This window comes from Strigops habroptila, chromosome 2, assembly GCF_004027225.2.
Source record: "Strigops habroptila isolate Jane chromosome 2, bStrHab1.2.pri, whole genome shotgun sequence".
In the NCBI taxonomy this organism is placed as follows: domain Eukaryota; kingdom Metazoa; phylum Chordata; class Aves; order Psittaciformes; family Psittacidae; genus Strigops; species Strigops habroptila.
In genome coordinates, this window is record NC_044278.2 from 115,791,632 (window position 1) to 115,813,986 (window position 22,355).

General features: G+C 39.6%; 1 protein-coding gene across 38 annotated transcripts in view; it reads right to left on the reverse strand.

Moving 5' to 3' along the window:
- DLG2 (discs large MAGUK scaffold protein 2) overlaps window positions 1-22,355 on the reverse strand; it is a 997,741-nt gene that overhangs the window by 30,727 nt on the left and 944,659 nt on the right. For all 38 annotated transcript variants that reach the window (XM_030474393.1, XM_030474424.1, XM_032919710.1 and 35 more), the window contains 2 exons: window positions 21,016-21,192; window positions 10,289-10,364 (listed from right to left, as the gene is read on the reverse strand). In XM_030474393.1, the coding sequence (XP_030330253.1) occupies window positions 10,289-10,364; window positions 21,016-21,192 (253 nt within the window). The remainder of the gene's footprint in view (window positions 1-10,288; window positions 10,365-21,015; window positions 21,193-22,355) is intronic.

Sequence of the window (22,355 nt, forward strand, 5' to 3'; positions counted from 1 at the left end):
AAGAAGGTGGGAAGGATTTGTTCAAGCAGCAACACTGAAATTAATAGTGTGAAATTAAGAAAGGGCAAAGCTCCTTGACAGTGAAATCAATTTGGATGTAGAATAATCTGCCCCAAGGGAAGGCGAAAAGCCTAGATCATTTTCACTTTTAAAACAAATCTGCTAGTCTTAAGTACTGTGGGGAGTAACACTGCAGTGCTGAGAGAGAATGGAACAGTGAAGGGAAAAGAGCTAAACATTAAGCCTCTCACAGGTCTAATGTTTGTGTTTCTGTGATGAGATGCTCACAGATCCAGATAGGAACCAGCATGGGCTCACACGTGAACCTGTCTCAGCATCCTTAGTGTAACAGTGATGAAAGAGCCTCAGAGATCAGTGGTAACATTGGTGCTCACTTGGCAAAATTTTGGGACTGTTGGATCACCAGACCAGACCACAGACTTGCTTACAGTGTACACTGTAGGACCTTTATCTGCTTGATCTTCGTGCCTCAGTTTTGGTCAGGTATTTTATCATATCCTTTTCTTAACTCTGATTCCCAGTTGACTGCTGACGCTTCTTTAGATTTACAAATGAAATTGAGGGCTTAGGTCTCCTCTATGCAATTTTTTGAATTACTTTCACTAATAAATAAAGCACAGAAGGTGTTGGTTATCCATGCTGTTACAAAACCCCATGTCCTTTATAACTTTGTTTTTTGTGGAATCATTTATTTGTGGAATCAAGTGCTGTGCACTTGACTTGTGCAAGTGTAAAACTGCTGCATGCAACGGACCAAGAATAAGCTGTATAAAGATCTTTCTTACACTTATTTTGTGAAGTAGGATTGGAGAAAGATTTGTAATACCTACATGTTTTCAATCTATTCAGTGAAAGATAATTGGAGCAGACTTCTCTTGAACTGTCCTTTTAAGTTAAAAGGAAGAGTGTTTGCGCTCACTACTGACTGGTGTAGCAGGCTGAATTATGGCACAGGTCTGGCTCAGGAGGCTGTGAATCATACCAGGGTCATGTTTTTCATTTAAAACATTGATTTGTTTACGCCTTACAGCTAAAATTTTGAAAGGGTGAACAGAAACAAAGTCAATCTCTAAGATACCGGTGTGAGGTTTGTGTAGGAGGTGAAGTTCCTACATCCCCCAGTAATGCATCTCACGCTACCAGTCTCACAGGCAGGATATCAAATTAAATGGTCTTTGGCATTGACCCAGGTTGATAGTTCATTTGTCCATATCACATCCCAAACGGGGTCTGTGAGTCACTAAGTTGATCATAACTGAACTGCTTGAATTTGAATAAGCCAGAAATAAAGACGTGAGATTGCGTCATCTTGACGAGTGTTAACGCTTAACTCCACTGTTCTGGAGCTTTGTGTGAACTCTTAACTAGAAGAAAACTTTGTTCTGTTCCTAGTTCTTCGACAAATTCTATTGCCGACACTATACATTTTTTTTTCCCATCCACTTTTTTAGAAGAAAAGCCAAGTAACTATGGCATCATCTATACATACATGCAAATTTCCTACCACTTAATTCAGGGCATTAGACGACGAGTTATAAAAATAGCACACACATGAAGTTAAACTCAGCACAAATTTCTGCTGGAACTGCTTAGGAAAAAAGCAATTAAATCTCAGCTATAAACTTTGGCATTCTACCTGTGCTAGCAAATTTTCACTGTGTTATATTTAATCTTTGACCAATCTATACATTACACTACATATCTTTAAGTCAGTGATTCTCTTAAACATTTCTCTTACCTAAGCCAGGATGGTACACACTTGTTGTGGGATAGAAAACACTGATACCACAATCCCTAACATTATGACCATCTAAGAAGCAGTACTATAAATAAACTCCACACAATTATCAGGCTAAAGAAAAACTGGAAAATCTATGAAAGACATCTATTTAAATTGCTCATTAACTGAAGAAAATAGTCCATCAGTATTTTCTTTGACTGACAAGCTGCCAATAGGCAGAAGTAACCTAAAAAACTCAAGTTCCTTAAGGCATGCCAGTTCCTTGCTAGAGTCAACACTGCTACTGTGGCATGAGTTAAAACTGAAGACTCACTTGTTTTTCTTTACTTTTGACTGTGACCTGGGTTTAACAGGCACTATTATTAAATTATTACATGTCTTTGTGGAATGCCTCAAGATATCCTGGAGCACCGAGACACTGTACAGTTAAATTTTCCTGTCTATATGCTGGTTTTTCATCTGAATTTTATTTGATTACTTCAGCACATGAATGAACTAGTTGCTGATGACAGCAGTACTTCTAATGTACCTTGAAGAAGTGCTGAGCAAAATGTGTTCAGCTCAAGGGGAACAGTCAGGGCAGCCCAATAATATTGGCTCAGGTCAAACCAGAAGTGTGTCCACTGTCTGGCACCAGCTCCAGCCACCATGAAATGTGAAGACAGGACTGTGGAGGATGTGAAAATGCATGAAAAAATAAAAGCAGCTGGATAATTGAGACCCAGTTTTTGCAGAGGCATGGGGAGAAGTCTCCTTTAAGATGCAAACTGCACTGGCAGGAATGATGCTGAGATCTGATTCTTCCATGTCACCTAATGCTACCCTCATTTCTGAGGTCTTCCAGCCTTTGCCAGAACTTAAATCCAACAGAGGGAAAACCAGAAGCAAGACAGGAGCAAAGTCAGATGGGGAAGAGCAACTTGTTCCTCTTCCCTGTGCTGGGCAGTTTCACACCCAAGTTCTGGAGAGTATCTTCAGACCTACTAATGCCCTTTGCCAACAGACCTACTAATGCTGTGCCCCTGGCCACAGCAGAAAATACTGCTGCTCAGCAGTTTGCTTTTAATATTTTCCACCAGCTTCTTTTGACTTCTTATAAGGATCTATGTATAAGAATGAATTAGTGAGGAATTCTTGCAGCATGATTTCACATTACTTCTTTATCCTTGTCATTAATTCCCATCTTATCACAGAGGAAGCATTCTTGAATGACTTCTGAAGAGTTACAACTAAATTCCAACATTGCAGAAACAATGGTTTTGTAAAAGATTTTATGCCAATTAGTAATGGAGATGTAAACACAGACATTTTATGACATGAATGATTTTCAAAGCTTATTTTAAGTTGCACACATGAAAAATCATTTTCATTCTTTGGTTACAGCAAAGCAAATTTCAATCATTCTGAGACGGGGGAGTGTACAGTAAAATACTGATTCACAACTCTTGCAAATACATGACATGCAGAGTGATTTTCTATAAAAAGCTCAGTTCTGAGTAGAAGGGGATTTTTTTTCTTGTCTGCCATTTTTCTACCTGTAGCTGTACATGAAAAGAAGTTCAGGAGCCTGCACTATCTCCACAGCAACAGTGTAATTCCTATTAACACTGCAGGAGCTGCACGCTGGGATGAGCAGAGAGTTTACCCCTATGCATTTCTAGATACTTTGCCTAACCTAACCTAACCTAACCTATCCAAGCATTTATATTGTATAATTGGCAAAGTGGTAACGGAAGAGTATATTTGGGATATCTGCTACAAGTTCCTAGTTTATTCACTGCAACCGCTAGCGCAAAGATTAGTCCAAAAGTGGCGGAGATGTCTACATTAAGGCTTTAAAGGCCCTGTGGTTCTTAAAGTTTACACTATCATGGCTGATCAAGATAAAGAGGATAAGGACTGTAAATGCTTGACACACTTTAGGCTTGTGAAGCAGTGAAGGGCCACAACCTTGTCCCACCATGTCTTGAAATGGCTGCTGTGTTTCTTAGAAGATGAACCCAGTTAAGGTCCAGAGAAATGGGATTCTCTATATCTAGCTTGAAACATTTACTTTGTAGGTGTAGAGGTAGTGACCCCAGGCTCCCTCTACAGTCAGTGCATGATTCCTAACATCTCTTTTAAACAACAGTGGCAGGTTGGTGCTCTTGACCATGAAGAACGGAAGAGCTGTCCACTTTGGGATTTTTGAGGTGGAGCAATATTAATTTAAGAGACAGCAAATTTATATATATTTTTTTTTATATATATATATATGTATAAAATCAGCTAACAACATTGGGGCACATCAGAGAATCTACTCTTTCTGTCAGTGCAACGTAATCCGCTGGACAGTGTGCGTTACCAGGCTTCTCCAAATCAGCACCTAGCTCTACAACAAAGGTACAGGCTTTTGAACACACTCAGATTGTGGATTTTCTTTTACATCTATTATTTCCTCAGTACCAATCACTTTAGGAAATCCATTCATTGTATCAATTATCTTTAGAAGTGCAAATAAAAGTTGTTCAAAATACACCGAATATGTGTAAAACTTTCTGAATATGGACTACGAAACAGTTTCTTCCTGAAAGTGGTGAAACTTTATACTTAGAAAACTTAAGCCTAGTAAAAGTGAAACATCATGCCTTTGATAGGGGGGATATGTAGTCTAATATATATTCAAACTTTCTAATTTCTGAGAAGCAGGAATTCAGCTGAGATTATCACCTTTTTCTCTGCACTGGTACACACAGATCTGCCCCAGTGAACCACTAGCACAGATGCTATTGCTGAGACCAGGGCAGCTATGATTGCAGGTTCTGCTTGGTGAAGATGAAGACAAAAAATCCAGTCTACATATACATTGATAGAAGAAGAAATAAAACCAGGCTTAAACTGCAGCAGTTTAGCCATTTCTAATGATGAGGAGAGTGAAGCACTGTAGTGGGCTGTTTGGGAAGAATATGAAATATCTGGTGTAGCAGATCTTTAAGTAGAGATTAGACAAATCTTCGAGACAGGAAGAAGGTACCAATGACACCCTCGGGGCAGGGGCTGGACTCAGTGACCACCTGAGGTTCCAAACAGACCAGTTTTTCTCTGATTTGATGACCAGGACTGAAAATACCATGATTTTCTAGAGCATAAATTGTCTGGACACAGGTGAGTTGGTTTCATTTTTTTCCCCCCAAATAATAAGCTGTCAAAATGTGTCCTATGTATTAAGTCCTGACAGTCACTGGATTTTGACATTTGGAGGAGAGGTGCACTGAGTATGCAGAACATTTTATTTACACCACAGTACGGAATTTGCTATCTCAGTCAAATTCAGCTTTTTCCTTTCATGCCTCTGTGCAAAGAGGCTGACCTTACACTGCAGACAGGACTGTGGGATCCATAAACAGAATCTGCTCTGAAGTAAGAAATATTATTAAATGCTATCAAGCTTCTGACTGTCAGAATAAATACATTCAGAGGCATTTGAAGGGGCAGGCTGAGCACAATATAAGTGATCTGACTGAAATATGAAAAGAGCTGTGGATGACAAGCTAACTGAATAGACAAACCCTAATGGATGACGATGGAGCAATATGGTGTCACAGCCCAGAACCTGCACTGCTGATGAGCAGCATTGCTGCTGGGAGAGATTTTGGAGGAATGGGACAGTCCCTTTTCTTGGCAGGCACCTCATCTCTGTATGGCACCCTGCTGAGCAGCCACACTAGGGTGGGCACCCATCTGGCAATGCTTCCCAGTAATCATGGGATGAACACCCCCCATGCACCCTGACACATGCATTAAAAATTGAGAGACTGTGAGGAGTGGAACATTTATTTCACTGGGAACTGAAACTGGGTATTTGTCCATAAGACAATGTTCTGGAGTCACTGGCTAAGTAAGGTGTGAAATGAAAAAGCATATGGTATAAAAACCCAGTTACGTGCATAAAATTAAGGAAGTTTTACCTAAACATTACACTTCAAGATAGAGGAACTCTTCTCTGGGAACAGGCAAAATCCATGAATATTAGTAGAAGTGAGATGTTGACAAAGGTCTTTCCAAGAGTTAAAATTTCCACTATAAAAATATTTTCAAGAGACAGTCAAGAAAGAGTATATGATCTGACAGGGAGAAAAGCAAAAGAGATGCTATTTTTTGTCTCCTGAAAGACTGGTTGTAATTATAGCAGTTGAGAAAAAAGCAGACTACTGGCTCATCTCTTTACCTTCTGTAATATATCCATCGTTTGACATTCGTTTTGATTCAGTAGAACAGCCTGTAAAGCGCTCAACCCCTGTGTGTTTTAGGATTAGAAAAGGAAAGGTTATTTTTGTTCAGCTTGAAGGCTACAGTAGGGAGAATTACCAAGAATTCAGCATGCCACTTTGGCAGATATATAACCCTTGCTCCTTTTGGTAAGCATCAGAAGATACTTGGGATATGATCTTAAGTTCAACATAGCATAAAGCATCCTTTTAGTTAAGTTTATGCTCATGTAACTCCTGTAGCTTCCTCCAGCATAAATATTGCACATAAACCTTTGGGCTGCTTTATTTTCCGTTGATTATCCATAGACCAGTGGGCCCCATAGACCGAGGCAGTAAATGCTTAGGAAATCATAACTGTGCTATCTTAGCTTCATTTGTCTTTTTAATGTTTGAAACTTTAAGGTAGCCAGTGCCCTGGAAACCCTGTCCTTTGCTGCAGTAGCATGGAGCAGCCGTAGGGAACCAGAGGGGTAGACTGGTTGCTTTAATAATCCATCCACCTTCAGTAACAGTTAGAAAAGCTGGTGAAGATCATTACTACAATTATATGAACGAAGCTAGAGACTACCTTGGTCAACAAAACTGAAGCACAATCTTTGCTTGGTGAAATGGAGGTGCTTATATCAGTACTTGTATTCTTATCACACAGGTATTAGCATCTCTAACTTGTTTGATATCTTTAAAAATGTTAATAGGACCTAAGATTCTGATGATGTCTCTGAACCTGAACAAACAAGTTTCTTTTGGTCAAAATAAACAGAACATGAAAGAAAAGTAACCCTGTTGGGTTAGATCAGAGATCCAGTTAGACCGGTAGCTTTTTCTGAAGTTGTCCAATAACAGATATTTAAAAGAAAGAGTAGAAGAAATATAGTCCTTCCCCTTTTATAACCTCTATGCTTTTTGAAATCAACAATTAGTATGTCCTGAGCTACATGACAAAAGTGTTAAAAGTTGTCATTGGAGCCATTGCCTGAAAAGAGATTTCAGTGAGGAGTGTGTTGGTCTCCTCTCCAAAATAACAAGGGACAAGAGGACATGAGGAAATGGCCTCTAAACCTTCCGGGAGAGGTTTAGATTGGATATTACGAAAAATTTCTTCACTGAAAGGGTTATCAAGCATTGGAACAGGCTGCCCAGGGAAGCACTTGAGTCACCATCCCTGGAGGTATTGAAAAGATGTGTAGATGTGGAGCTTGGAGACTTGGTTTAATAGTGGACTTGGCAGTGCTGGGTTAAAGGTTGGACTCAATCTTAAAGGTCTTTTGCAACCTAAATGATTTTGTGATTCTGTAATTCCTTTTTAACTTATTTATTTTTTAAACAATATCCTGTAATAATGAGCATCAGAATTTAATTATGCATTGAACAGAAAGGTACTATCCATTGCCTGATTTAAACTCGAGACCAGAACATTTCACTGGAGCTCCCTAATTAATGATTCATAGTCCCTGATTTTGTATCCATCCTGATTTCATATTCTTGAATTTCACAAGCCATAGATTGGAGGAGTTCAATGAAATTAATTAAAAATGATATAAATATTCTAAATCCCATTTTTTTAAATGCTGAACTCATTTTCTAGATGAGGTAACACACACAAGTTTGGCTTGAGAAAGAGGAACTTTGGCCTTTGAAAAGATTATCCTTTAGCTATCCCTGCTAACAGGTTTGTCAACTGTATTGCTGAATGTTGGTAAACACCTTTTCAGTGATACACAGGAAGCTGGTCAGCTACAAATGTCACACCAGCTGTAATACTTTCTTTGTATCTTATCTCTGGATTTGGGATTAAAAATGAGCAATAGATACATAAGACTTTTAAAATCTATACAATAACCAGACAGTTCATATTTTTAAATCATAGTTAGCTCAAAGAAATTTTGGCTCTACTGAAACCTTTGCTGTGGATTATTAGATCTTTAACATTGCTTCTATAGGGGAAGAAAGGAGTCAGGGTCAGCAAGGTGATTCAGGTAAAACTGGAACAGGATAACCCTTTTACCTGTGAACAAAATGCAAGGATTCTCCGTATTCGGTTAAATTTTGTTTAAAAAAAATGCTTCCATGCACATCTCCTGCCCAAATTTAGAAATACCCCATGAAAAGGTATTCTCTCATTTCCATCTTGATAGTAAACTAAGGCAGTACCACTTGCCCACACAGTCATGAATGTGTAAGCCCGTTTCTATCTTAATTTTATCTTGATTCCAAACCAGAAGAGTTCTCCTGGGCCTACTGCAGCCCTCTTTACCTAGACTGAATTTCTCCCAGATAAAAAAAGTAAAGGATGTACTGCTGGACAGCTTACACCACTTCTGTTTGAACACTGAAAGTCTAAATGGAAACACTGATCCCTAAAATGCACATACATATATGTGTACTTGAACACTCCATTTTATGTTTGATGCTTAATTTAACAGTGAAGCCTTCTTCCCTTTATGTTCTTTCAAACACAACCCTACATTATCTTCCCCCCCACAGCCTTGAAATGGTGGAATTTTTAGCAAATGCTAACAATAGAAAGTGTGCTCCAAAAAGGGTACAACAGTCTTGGTCTATAATTACGCAATTTCCTAAACACTGAAACAAACATTGATGTGAGTGGCTGGAAGATTAATTCATGCTGATGAAAAAAATGGAAAAACAATTTGGGAAATCAAGTGCTAATTAAATTCTTGACAGACTCACTTGAATAAGGACCATTAGTTGTATGACTGAATTACTCCCTGGAGGCTTTGATTATATACAGGAAACAGACATGTAACAAGTGATTTCATTGGCAATATAAAGCCAATTATCTCCCAAAATAAATGGCAACATTAATTTACAGGGTTGCAGAGAGTGGTCATTTCAAACTAAAAAATGGATTTCTGGCTCCTGAAGAAATGCAATGAGATGAATAAGTCCTTTTCACAGTGGATTTTGTTATACATTTTATGTGCAAATAATTTGCAGAGGCTGAACTCTGATTCCGTATAACTTATAAATATGGAAAACGGGCTTCAGTCAGTGCAATTATTCTACATTTACACTCAGGAACTGTTCTTTAGAGCAGTAACAGGAAAGCATTTGCAAGTCTGAAATGTTATTTCATTGGCATGTACTGGCTTGGGACCCACCACGCTAAGAAGTGCATGTTCATAGCTAGAGGAACTTCGTACACTGCTAATCTGTCTGAGTGTAAGGACAGAATAAAGTCAGATAAAGGAAGTATTATTATTCCCATTATGGAGGGAAATTGAAGCAAGTAGAGATGAAGAATGAGAATTTCAACCTAGGCAGAGGACCACAGGAACAGCAAGTCTGGAAGGGACCTGCCGAACCACTTGGTTTTGTCCCTTGCTAGCACCTATCGACAACTGTATCCTCTCACCACCCAGTTTTGGCCTTGCCCTGTGTTTTCTGCAGCCAAACAGAACTATTTGCTGATGGTTTTTGAAGCTCTGTCTCTTGGTTTGCTCACAGAAGCCCTCAGTTGTAAATCCCACGCATGCCGACTGGGCCATTTTCAGAAATAAATCCCTGCAGATGTAATGTCCAGTATTCACTACTCCTACAAATGGAAGCTACACTTCAGCAGAAAGATACACCTCAGAAGCCAGGACTGTGGGCATTTCTCATGCTATAACTCTTTGCCAGCTAGATGGCAATGTACAGGATATTAGACATCAGACTAGTGAGAAATGTTGGCTGTTAAGCACAATAAAGCAATGCTGCAGAGTGGTAATAGTAGGAATGCTGTTCTCTCCAGATATAGCTGGTGAAAGGGAACTTGCATGTTTTATGGCGGCTGACCCATCGTGCCTGCTGCGAAACACACTTGTGTTCAATGTCTGTCACAACTGTCAAAGCACAATATCCAAAATGTAAACTTTGCTTCTAACTTTCAACCTTGGTTCGATATTTGACAGCTTTTGAAGCCAGGGAACTTACTTACACTTCTTGCTCTGTTTCATTAAACAATTATCCACCTGCATTGGTTTTTAGTATTCTCTATCCATCATTTAACTAAAATCACAGCTATCCATGAAGAATGTTCTTTATTTTCCTAGTATCTTCTGACTAGGAGGCACTGTCAGTCAGTATTATTATAAAAAGAGTATTTAATTATTTCAAAATTTATATCATACTATACCCCTATCTATATTTCACTATACCCCATGTCTTGGTTGCAACAATCTAAATATTCGTTATGCTGCTAAAATTTTCTCTACTCTGAAACATATAAAACAATTACAAAGTGCAATTTCAAAATGTTTCACTATTTACGTACCCCTTTTGCATCAATTACACCAGGTTTCGCGTTGAATTTCACCGTCTTCAAACGTGCACGCTCCTTTCTTTCAACTCTGGAGAATAGAAGAAGAAAGAAACACACGTTGATTATAGCAGTGTTTTGTATGACATATTTGATATCTGATCTCCCAAGACCATTGGTGGCTTATTATTCTTAACATGAACAAATTTTGTAAATTGGAAAGAGAGAGATGTCAGGTCAATTCCTCCACTCTCCATCATATTTGAGAAGTTGTGGCAGTCCAGTGAAGTTCCCACTGACTGGAAAAGGGGAAACATAGCCCCCATTTTTAAAAAGGGGAAAAAGGAAGAGCTGGGGAACTACAGGTCAGTCAGTCTCCCCTCAGTGCCTGGCAAGATCATGGAGCAGATCCTCCTGGAATCTATGCTAAGGCACAAGGAGAGTAAGAAGGTGAGTGGTGACAGCCAACATGGGTTCACAAAGCACAAACCAATTTGCTGGCTTCCTATGATGGGGATACGGTGTTGGTGGATAAAGGAAGAACAACTGACATTATCTACCTGGACTTGTGCAAGTCATTTGACACTGTCCTGCATGACATCCTTGTCTCTAAACTGGAGAGACATGGATTTGATGGATGGATCACTCAGTGGATAAGGAATTGGCTGGATGGTCACACTCAAAGAATTGAGGACAATGGCTCGGTGTCCAAGTAGAGACTGCCGATGAATTGTGTTCCTCAGGGGTCAGTACTGGGACCGGCGTTGTTTAACATCTTTGTCTGTGACATGGACAGTGGGATTGCTTGCATCCTTGGCAAGTTTGCCAAGGACATCAAGTTGTGTGGTACAGTTGACACACTGGAGGGAAGGGATGCCATCCAGAGGGACCTTGACAGGCTCGAGAGGTGGGCCGATGCCAACCTCATGAAGTTCAACCAAGCCAAGTGCAAGGTGCTACACCTGGGTCTGGGCAATCCAAACCACCTTGGCTAATATGGTCATTACTGTAAAAATGACATTTACTACCTTTGCAAAATCTTCTTCAGAATCTATCATCTACTGGTGCAAGAAAAAAATATGACCATCTACGTATAATTGAAACAGTAACTCTATTTGTCTAAGATTAGGAATTGCTCTAGAAAATCCAAGTTGAATCCTGCAAAACTAGCTTTTAAGACCTTGATATTATATTTTTATTAGGCAATAAATAGCTAGGGGAAAAATGAAATTTATTATATCCTCCAAACTGGTCCATATATGACCCTTTTCCTAACTTTCACAGATTCACACAAATGACTTCCTACAAATATCTTGATTTCTAAGTCTGGATAGTAAGAATACATAATTTCTCATAATTAGTTTTTAAAATATAACCTCTAGTCTATGTAGTGATAATTAAAATGTTTCCTTCTATCTGAGTGTGCTTATATATTTTCTACTGAAGCACAGTGAATGTTGGTTACTATAGTTACAGTTTAAATTTAGAATAAATGCATTTCTCTGTAAGCATGGAATATTCATATGGAAACAGCTCAAATGCGGCTTTCAAATTAAATCTGTGTAATTAAAAACACATGAACAGTCTCAAACTTAAACTACCAGATGAAGTCCCTTGGTAGCACCGATAAGAAATGAAGACTTCAGGCTGTGTAATTGCCTAAACAAGATTGATGCCTTCTGAGAAAATAATTAGCTCAAATGAACACAGTATTCTACTTATTAATCTGTGTTAACATTTAAACTCATTCCAGTCCTGTCTAACTTCCTAAAACATCTGTTTTTAACTTCATTTCTTATTCACTGAGTAAAGAAATTTGGAAATTAACCCTGAAAAGTGGATCTTACTTATGAAATTTGTCATAATCGCATTAGCAGCCATGGAGGCATCATGGCTTTCTACAGGCACAGCAGATGAGGAGCTGCAGAAACATTCTGCATTGCTTTGAGAAGTATATAAATAATGTCATTTAGCGCCCTTAATCCTCCAGGCAAACATACTAACAGTGTTGCCTGCTGAATATTCCAAATATTTCATAATCTAGTACTGTATTAAGGATAGCACACAGTGTTGCTCCTATTACATTTTTCCTGACACCTTCCACAATAAACCTGTTCTTGGTTACTTGTAATTTAGCTGAACTGTAAACTTCCAAGCTGATATTTCATGTATCTCAGGCTGATTACCTTACTGTTACTACCTAAAATGTCAATGAAATGGGTTAGCTGTTGGTAAAAGACTGGGATAAAAGGAATGATTTTGCTCAGTTTATAATATACTTTTAAAGTGCTTCAGCTCAGGTGCTCTACTGCCTTCATGTCTTGGGTCTGGGTCTTGAAATGTGGCAGTGGGTTGCTCTGACGTCAGGAACACATCACTTTTTCTCCTGGAGAAGTCAACCCAGTATCTGTCTGAAAAGCTTTGGTTTTACATGCACTGGAGAAGTCTGTTAGAATTTAGCTTGGTTCTCCAAAGATTTCATGCTTGTTGAGGTTGCCAGTGTGCAGGACTGCAGTGAGCTAAGATGTTCCCATAATATCTCATCCAAGCTACCGGGAAACTTTTGCCATAAACAGAGCTAGAAAAGGAACTAAAATGGTGTAGGTAAAAAGTATTGAATACCAGTTCTTTCAGCACCATTGATCCAGCTCTTAGAAGATATATTTTTTCAAGGGAAAATAATTCAAGCACTTCTAGAACGTTTTTGTTTGGTTTTTTTTGTTTGTTTGTTTGTTTGTTTGTTTGTTTTTTTTTTTTTTTGAGTATTTGGGTCTGTAATTGGTTTGTAATTTAAGGAAAAAATAAATCGACTCCCTTTTTTCCCCAAGAAAAAGGAAGTTTAGGCAAAACGGAATTTTTTGCAGCAGCTGACATTGTGAATGCCTAAATAGCATACAAGTGTAAATTCCTTACACTGCTTTAGCTAACAGCAAACCTACCATCCCTCAGACAGCATTTTGATCAATCAGCTGAGGAAATTGCCTTTAAGGGAAGAAATGTTTCACTTTGAACTGTATCTATTTTTCATTCAACACTGCTACACAAAGCAGGATTATGGGGGGTTGTGTAAAAAAAATGAAGTGAAAGGGAAGGATTCATATATGCCACATTCAGAGAGGCCCAAATTAACAACCTTGACTTGCCTGACTTGCGCATTGCTCCCATGCCCCTTCCTAATTGTGTATCTGCTCTATGGAGCTATGTCTAAGGGATGAGGAAAGCAGAGACACAATTTTCAAAACTACTTCATGGCTCAAGTTCCATTTTCAAAGTGCCTGGGGGTCACTGAAACACAATGAGATTTCAAGACACGTTTAAAGACACCTACACCCAGCATTCAAATGTGTCTTGGGAGCTGAAAAGTTCTGAAATCCACATGGAGACAGCATTGCCTTGCACAACTGATGGGGATTTCACCTTCAGCTTTCCACCTGCTCAACAAATGGAGCTCTCTGCAGAAACACTGCATTGTACAGAGAAATGGTCCAAGACCATCTGAGATCCGGGACAGCTGAAGTATAGCCTGTACACTCGTTCTTTCTTGAAACCATTCTTGGTAGTAGATGCCTCATGGCCATTTTGTTTTCAAAAATTGTCAGATTCATTCTCTTCTTCCCATGTAAAGCTAAAGAAGTGGAAAGGTACATTGAAAATACACCTCAGCCTTCAGTTTTCCTCACTAGCAAGTACTAGACTTCAGTTCTTTGGGTTGCTGTTCTCTTCCTACTCATCTGAGAACTTATTACTGGGGTGCAACACTCACTGCATTGCAATGTCTATCTGCTTTTGTGCTTCTGGGCACATGTAGCTGTTGAAAATGGGCCTCTGGGATTTTTCAGAATGAGACTTTCATTTATTCATGTGCACTGCAAACAAGAAGAAATCAAGCATTAACTCAACCAGACATGAACTGTGATCTTCTGTTGTTGGGGGTTAATGGACCACTGGGAATTTTGTCAGCGCCCTTCTAAAAGGAGTAATTAGTCTTCACAGTAGAGATGTAAAATATCAAGTGAGACATGCTTTAATCTCCAATAACAGTGCTCATCACTGATGTAGAATACAGATGCAAATTGCAAACTGGTATTGATAATCAAATAAAATGGTTACAGTAGCCTAATTTGCACAGATTTGACACTGAGGTGTTCTGCAGAATGAAAGTTAATTCCAAATATGGCATAAGAACTGTAGTAAGGAGAGTTATCAAATAGAAGGATGCAATGTAAACTGGATTCTCAGATGACATTGCTATATTTTACATCTTTGTTAACGTGTTTCTTCTTGTCTTGCTTTGCCATTTCCAGGTTATCCACACTATATTTGCACTGCCTGCCAGTCAAGTGGAAGATAAGTGCAAAGATGTATTACTATTTATATTCCAAATATGTGGACTCACTCCATAGTTTTTTATTGCTTCCATCTTCTGCAGTGCTTTAGTATTGTTTATGTGAGGTCTCAGCTTACCAATAGATTCCTATTCTCCAAATTATTTTTAAGCATTCCTGAAGTGGTATTTTTGCAACAGAGCATGTATTTTTCAGTAGGAGAGAACATGTTCTCATTCAGCCCTCCACCTTCAGTGAGTTGGTTATAGAGAACAGCACAGTACCTGGTCAATATTTTATGAAAAGAGTAGACCAAAAGCCGTTAGGAAATGAATTCTCATAAAATTGTAGAACAACCTTGTTCTGTTTAAAAGCTAAGGGCTGTTTTCCTTCAGCATAAAAGTTTCCCATCATTGCAAGGGAGCAGGAAGAGGTTTATACTTACACGTACATATCAATTTTATTCCATACTTATTTTTTCCAATTAGGTTACTAAGTATAGTCATGTAACTGAATTTAGACAAAGTTTACATGATTAGGCTATGTTAAAAGTTTCATCTTCTAAGGATTAAAGTCTTAAGGGATGTTTAGAAACATCATAGGAATTTATAGGAAACCATTAAAAATCACAGAATAGAATCACAGAATGGTTTGGGTTGGAAGAAATCTTAAAGCTCATCCAGTTCCAACCCCCTGCCACGGGCAGGGACACCTTCCACTAGAGCAGGTTGCTCCAAGCCCCTGTGTCCAACCTGGCCTTGAACACTGCCACGGGTGGGGCAGCCACAGCTTCTCTGGGAAACCTGTGCCAGTGCCTCAGCACCCTCACAGGGAAGAACTTCTTCCTAATGTTTAATCTCAATCTCCCCTCTGGCAGGTTAAAGTCATTCCCCTTGTTTTATCTTTACATGTCCTTGTAAAAAGTCCCTCGCCAGGTTTCTTGTCGGACCCTTTAGGCACTGGGAGCTGCTCTAAGGTCTCCCTGGAGCCTTCTCTTCTCCAGGCTGAACCAGCCCAGCTCTCAGCCTGACTCCATAGGAGAGGTGCTCCAGCCCTTGGAGCATCTTCATGGCCTCCTCTGGACTCCCACCCACAGGTCCACATCCTTCTTGTGTTGGGGGCCCCAGAGTTGAATGCAGGACTGCAGGGGGGCTCTCATGAGAGCAGAGGGGGAGAATCACCTCCCTTGACCTGCTGCTCACGCTCCTTTAGATGCAGCCCAGCATATATATGGTTGTCCTTCTGTGAGTGCACACTGAAGCACACACATATGAAGGCTCATGTTGAGCTTCATATTTGCCAACACCCTCAGTTCTTCTCCCCAGGGCCGCTCCCAATCCAGCCTATGCCCAGCCTGTGTTTGTGCTTAGGATTGCCCCGATCCAGGTGCAGGACCTTGCACTTGGCCTTGTTGAACTTTGTGAGGCTGGCATTGGCCCACCTCTCGAGCCTGTCAAGGTCCCTCTGGATGGCATCCCTTCCCTCCAGTGTGTGGACTGCACCACACAGCTTGTGTTGTCAGTAAAACTCACTTGAGTGGATAAACACGCCCTTCTGCCAAGCTGAGCAGAATAACAAATTTAAGTTGGCTTTTTGCCCACAGGGACCTCTGTGCTGGGAAAACCTCTTGTTCCTTGTCCTTAAAAACTTGTGAAACTTGTTTTACTTCCCCCCTCATTGTGCTCTAAAAGGAGAGAGTGGTTACATGCATTTGTGGGGACAATGTCATCTATTTGACATCACACATATCAGGTCGGTACCATCATATACCTTCAGTTGGTAATAACAACTGTCTGAGTTGCATAAAATTTTGCAGTCAGAGGTACTTAAACTACCTGAAAAGAGATTTCTTAGAATGATGTCCAGCCTGAGAGCCGTTTTGTGTCTGCACATCTTAAAGACAACAGAAAGATTAGTGTAAGTATTTGAATGTTTTAGGACCAAATCCATGTTGGCCACAGTGGGGAAGTAGTAAAAATAGTGCCATTCTAGGGCAACCTGTGTGAAACTGCAGACTAAGCTAGTTTTAGACCCACAGACCCAAGTCAAGCAGATTAAGACGTCATAGAAAAATCAGAAGCTTGACATTAATGCTGTCATATGGGGCTTGCAATGAAAGAGCTTTTCTGCGTGCAGACTCCTCAAAGAGAAAGTAGAAAGAACTGGTGGTTTAAAATCAGTGCTAAAACAGATTAAAATCTCCTTGCTACTGGATTTGAGCATCTGTTTAGGAATTTAATACACTCTAACTTATGCACATTGGTTTTATGCTTTTTGTTTTTCCCTTTAACTAATGTGAGTGCTTCCATGGGGAGGAAGTCTTAGACATAGGCTGTTCAGCTGGCTGCTACTCTTTACAGGAAGCTGAATTTAGTTTGAATATCCAGACAACAGGGAGGACAATGAGGCAAATAAAAGTTCTTTTGATCAAAATCCCAGCATATGCAAAAGTTCTAATCTAAATCTATACCTCTAAGTGAAGAAAAATCTAGTGCAAATCTAATTCTGTTGGTCATTCAGTATAAAACAGTAATTTTTTTATGATAGAAGAGCAATTCACATATAGAATCATGGTGCACAGATAATACCACAGCATGCCTGAGACATTGGTGCAGGACTGGTAGTTATGTCCCCTCACTTTGGAGACCCTGCCAGCATAATAATTGTGCCCTGCTCTCGCCTTAGACATAGCTTGTATAAATCTTTTTGGTGGATGTAGAGCCAAGAGAAATTTGGCCTGCAATATTCATTCATTAATATTATATAATAACAACTATTTGGTTACTGTTAAACCACTACTGAAGTGGTTTGCAGCCTCTTGTTGCCAAAATCCTACTGTTCCCAACTTAAATATGATACAATATCACACCACCTTTATAGCATTATATTTGGTTACTATGCAACTGTCTACTCAGTCCCATAGTTGAGAAGTGTAATCAGACAATAAGTACATATTAACAAATGAATAAAATGCAGAAAGGGTTGTAATGATATTTTAGCACTTTGGGATACTGAGCTTTTAGGTTTCCTTAACCCCTATTGAGTTCACTGGCTCACCAGTTTATGAGATTTGGTCCTTGCACAGATCAATGGAGAAACACAGGGCCACCCTCATTTCTTTATGTTGCCTCTTTTGGTAACCCTCCTCTAGCAGTGCTGCTCTCCAAAACTCCCTCTTTAAGCCTGACTTTACAATTTAACCATCCACAAGTCCATAGGTTAGCAGCAGCACTGAAATCTAATGATAAATACCTTTTGAGCTCTATTGAATCACAAAGAGATAAAGTCTGGTAATAATGAGTGGCAGCTCCCAATTATAAACTATGATTTCTTCTGGTATATCACATATATCATAGAAAAATAGTATGGACTCTTGATTTACCATTCAAAATTTCTCTTAGCTAAAATGTCACTGTGGGAAGGGCTCCCCTCTAAATAGATGTAAAAAACCATGTGAAACCAGATACTTGGAAAACAATTACCATTACATAGCACATTAAAGAAGTAATATAATGTACTTGTTATGGCTTTGTGTGTATATACATATAGTTGTACACATATATATACACACGCCCCAAAATAAAACTGAAGCATTTATTGCTTTTCAGAGCTATTCCATAATGATTTCCGTTATGGAAAAATGCAGGAAATGTATAGTGGCTGTTGCTGGACAGGAGATAAGGTAGTAAAGCAGATAGCTGACAGACTCACCCTGGCACTAATAATCCCTGGATATGTATAGCTTCTCCCTGACCCAAAGTGCAAAAATATTACAGTCCCACAGGATTGTATTCCTGCATATATACCTAGGCAGAAGAAGGAGTCCAAGCACAACACTAAACCCAAACCCCACCAAACCATCCCCCAAACATCACTCCCACCCTCCCCAAACCTTAAAGAAAAGGAACAAAAATGAATGGGGGATTGAAAAGTACAAGACAAATATAAAATATCTTCAACCTACAATATCATAAGAAGTTGGGCTTCCAGGACAAGTAACAGCCCAACAAACAGCTACAACTGGTCTTTTCCTCCTATTTCATCATGAGGCATATTTTACTGCCGATATTACATACACTGTATTACATGTAATGCAGTGCCTATAGAAATAGTGCCATATAAACTATGAGAGATATAGCATCCTGGAGAAAACAGCTTAAATGAAGATTTCCATGCCATAGTTGCCTGCATTTGGTCAAATGAATCACGGGGCTACTCTGTTTTAGATCAAGACTGTCACAGTCAATAACCCACACCTGCAGAGGAAATTACTCTGAATTAGAACATTCCAGCAATATGAAGAGCTTTATTCTCTGTAGCTCAGTCCTGTACGCATTGATTGCTCATCCTCCCCTTGGGTGGTGTAAATGACCATAGAAGGTGCTGGCAAGAGCACATCAGCCTCACTGGCTCTGAGGGATCATCCAAAATCCACAGAAAGGAAATAACACTCACTCTCCAGTGCATTGGGAAAAATAACCTTGTACAACTGAAGCCTCTTACAAAATAATAGCAACCTCCTCACCACCCCCCAGCTCAGGCGTATCACGTCATTACATTAATGCAGACAGAAAATCAGATGCCACTGATTTTTCCAGACCTCTCAGATTCACTAGTGAAGAATCAGGATGACAAGTGCAGGGGATGGTAACTATACCTGCAACTTCTCAAATTCGGGACTCTTATTTTTAGATGCTAGCCAACCTATTCTCATCTTGCCTCTTCTCCCTTTTCCCTCTTTCCTCCCAGCGTTTCCTAAGCTACATCTTCTTCCTAGGCTGTACTGCATGTCTGACCTTGACTAGAGAGGCTCTATCTTTTGTCCTTGAAAACATCACTGTGCAGGTAACCCAATAAGCTTTAAGCACTTACATTTTCTCTACCTTACAGAAGATACAACTCTACATATTAATCAGTTGCTTTGCTTTGCCCTTTTCCCCCTATAGTCGTTTTATTATGTATGACATCTTTTTGTATCTTTTCATAGTATGCACTACACTGAGTGAGCTTTGTGCACATACTTCCCTTGGTAGTAACTGAATAGAATTCCCTCTTTTCCCATGTGTGATCCAATCATGTCATTACAACAGTATTTAGTGTAGCAATTAATAGCAGGCAAGTATTCCTTTTTCAATATCTAGAGAATAAATCTGCTTAATGGGCATATTTTTCCCCATCTTAAGAGTTATAATGTAGTTTTTATTTCTATCTATTATAAAACTCCAAAGTTGCTTTTTGCTGAAAATCCTGGTGTGGTTGCTGTTCAAACCTGGTCATGATTAGAGAAAATAAAGTCCTTGGAGGGCTCATGTCAACAAGGTATTTGATGGTCTTTCAGTTTACTTTTATATGATGTAAAACAAGGAGTACCATAAGCTCTATTAGCACCTGATCCAAGCTTCTTGAGCAGCAGGTGCACCATAGAGCATCAAACATCCCATTTCCCCAGTATAAAAAATGGGCACCATCATTTTTATATTAATGCTAAAGCTAAAATAGCTAGGGATAGAAAGTTTATATGCAGTATGGGAGCATTGCTGCAAAAGAGAAATGTAATGTGGTTTGACAGATTTCCTTTTCCTCCTACCCTTTCAGTTCTTGACATTTCTATAGGCACTATCCACAGAGGCAGAAAGTAATACTGATTTGTGTGGTAGTTCTGATACTATCTGAGACTTGTGGCCAATTTTACAAAAGTATCTAGACAGAGTAAACAATACGAACAGTTAGAGAGATTCAGATGTCTGTTCTCTCTCTGTCAGCCAGCATGAATCTGTCACAGCTAAACAGATTCAGATTTAGCTTGGAAAGTGGATGAAAGTTCCTTCATTGACATTAGACGAAAAATCTACTGTGATATTGATTATCCATCAGTTTCCAGGCAGACAGAGATTAAATTAACAGATTTTGAAGCCAAAGAGGACCATTATGTAATTCAGTATCATTTTTTTTACATCACACAGGCTTAAGAAGAAAGACATACACTCTTGATTTGAAAATATCAAGACATTCATTACGTCCCTCAGCAGTTTGATGCAATGGTTAATCACCCTGACATTAAAACATGTGCTCTACTTCAAATTCAGAGCTAATTTCCAGACCTGGGTTCTGGTTATTCCTTTTTCTGCCAAAGCTCTTTAGTAGATGGTGCTCTCTCTTCCTCTCCCCCTTTCTTTGTGAAGTTACTAATCCACCACAACTGAGTCACCTTTTGGGTTTATTTTCAGCAATGTTAAACAGCCTGAGCTCTTTAAATCTCACACTAAAAATCATATTTTCCAACTTTTGAAATAATAACTGTGGGATTTTCCTTAACTTTCCCCATTTTTTCCATAGATTATGTACCCTGTCTTTGGAATAACATGAAATATCTTATCATCATGGCCAAGAAGGTAGGAAGAAAGAGGCAGCACTCACCTCCTCTTGCTGGGTATAACTCCCATCTCCTCGCTGTCTCCCTCCAGAGTGACCCTTCTCGCCTGCCACCATTCATCGTCTGAGGCGTTGATGACATGAAGGATGTCTCCATACTTAAAGCTGAGTCCTTGGCTTGGGAGGCCACTGTCTTTGCTCTTGTCATAGTCAAACATGGCTCTGTGAAAGGAAACAAAGATATGAAGACAGGTGATTATATCAGCCTTGGGAACATTTACTTCTGAACAATTTGTCATATTTTATGTTACAGCTAACCCTTGCTCCTTTCCAAAGGGAAAGACCTTGCTTGGAGGAAAACCTCCCACTGTGAAGGTAATCTTTATGGAATCCTGTTTTTTTTAAGGGAAGCTGAACTGTAAAGTATGTTATTTACTCTTTCACTTCATGAAGAACAACGGCCATATCAGAGTATCTAGTAAATAAACCTGGAATTGAGAAGCCCCTCTTGTCACCTTGCCAACAGCAGTTTGTGGCTGTTGAGCTTGTCCTTTTCTCGCACTACCCTGTGCTCAGACAGAGGAGTGTCTGGCAAACAGGGATGCTTTAGAAGGACTAAACACAAGGGACCAAAACCATGCTCAGGGTAATGCATTTCTTCAGGTGAATGGATGCACCTATATGAGCATCTAGTTCAGACCAGAAGTGAGCTTTCAAAGGGAATCTCTTGATTATTCCCACTCCGGTGCTTTGGTTCATGTCCTGGAGCTGTGTTAGGTTGCGCACATTGGATTCTTGAAATCTGAAACTAAACTGAAAGATGCCCTGACTAAAGCAGTGCTAGTCTGACACAGACCCCTCCAAATGTACTTGGGGTGCACACGGCACCATTCTGTCACTGTACCTCTGTGCTGCAGCTGCTCGAGCAGCTCTTTCCTTTGACGTTGAAGATGTTTTCCACCAGTTTGAAGTGGACATCTACCTTGGGTATACCTATACAAAAAATCCCATGTATAGGGCATGTGTATTAATATAAACCGCATATATAAGTCTAGGGACTCCATAAGCAAAAATTGAGGGCTAGCTTTAAGTTACCTGTCTATCAAACTGTGGCTATGCATATTTTAGCATGAACTTACTGCCAAAGTATTCAACCCAAGTCCTGGGAAGGATCTTCAGCCTGTCCCAAGCTCTGTATTACCAAGTACAGTGATACTAATTCTCAGCCTGTCCCAAGCTCTGTATTACCAAGTACAGTGATACTAATTCTCAGCCTGTCCCAAGCTCTATATTACCAAGTACAGTGATACTAATTCTCAGCCTCATCCAGTCCTATGCCCGGAAGCTACACCAGCAGCCTTCAGCATAAACATACTCCAGTTTCT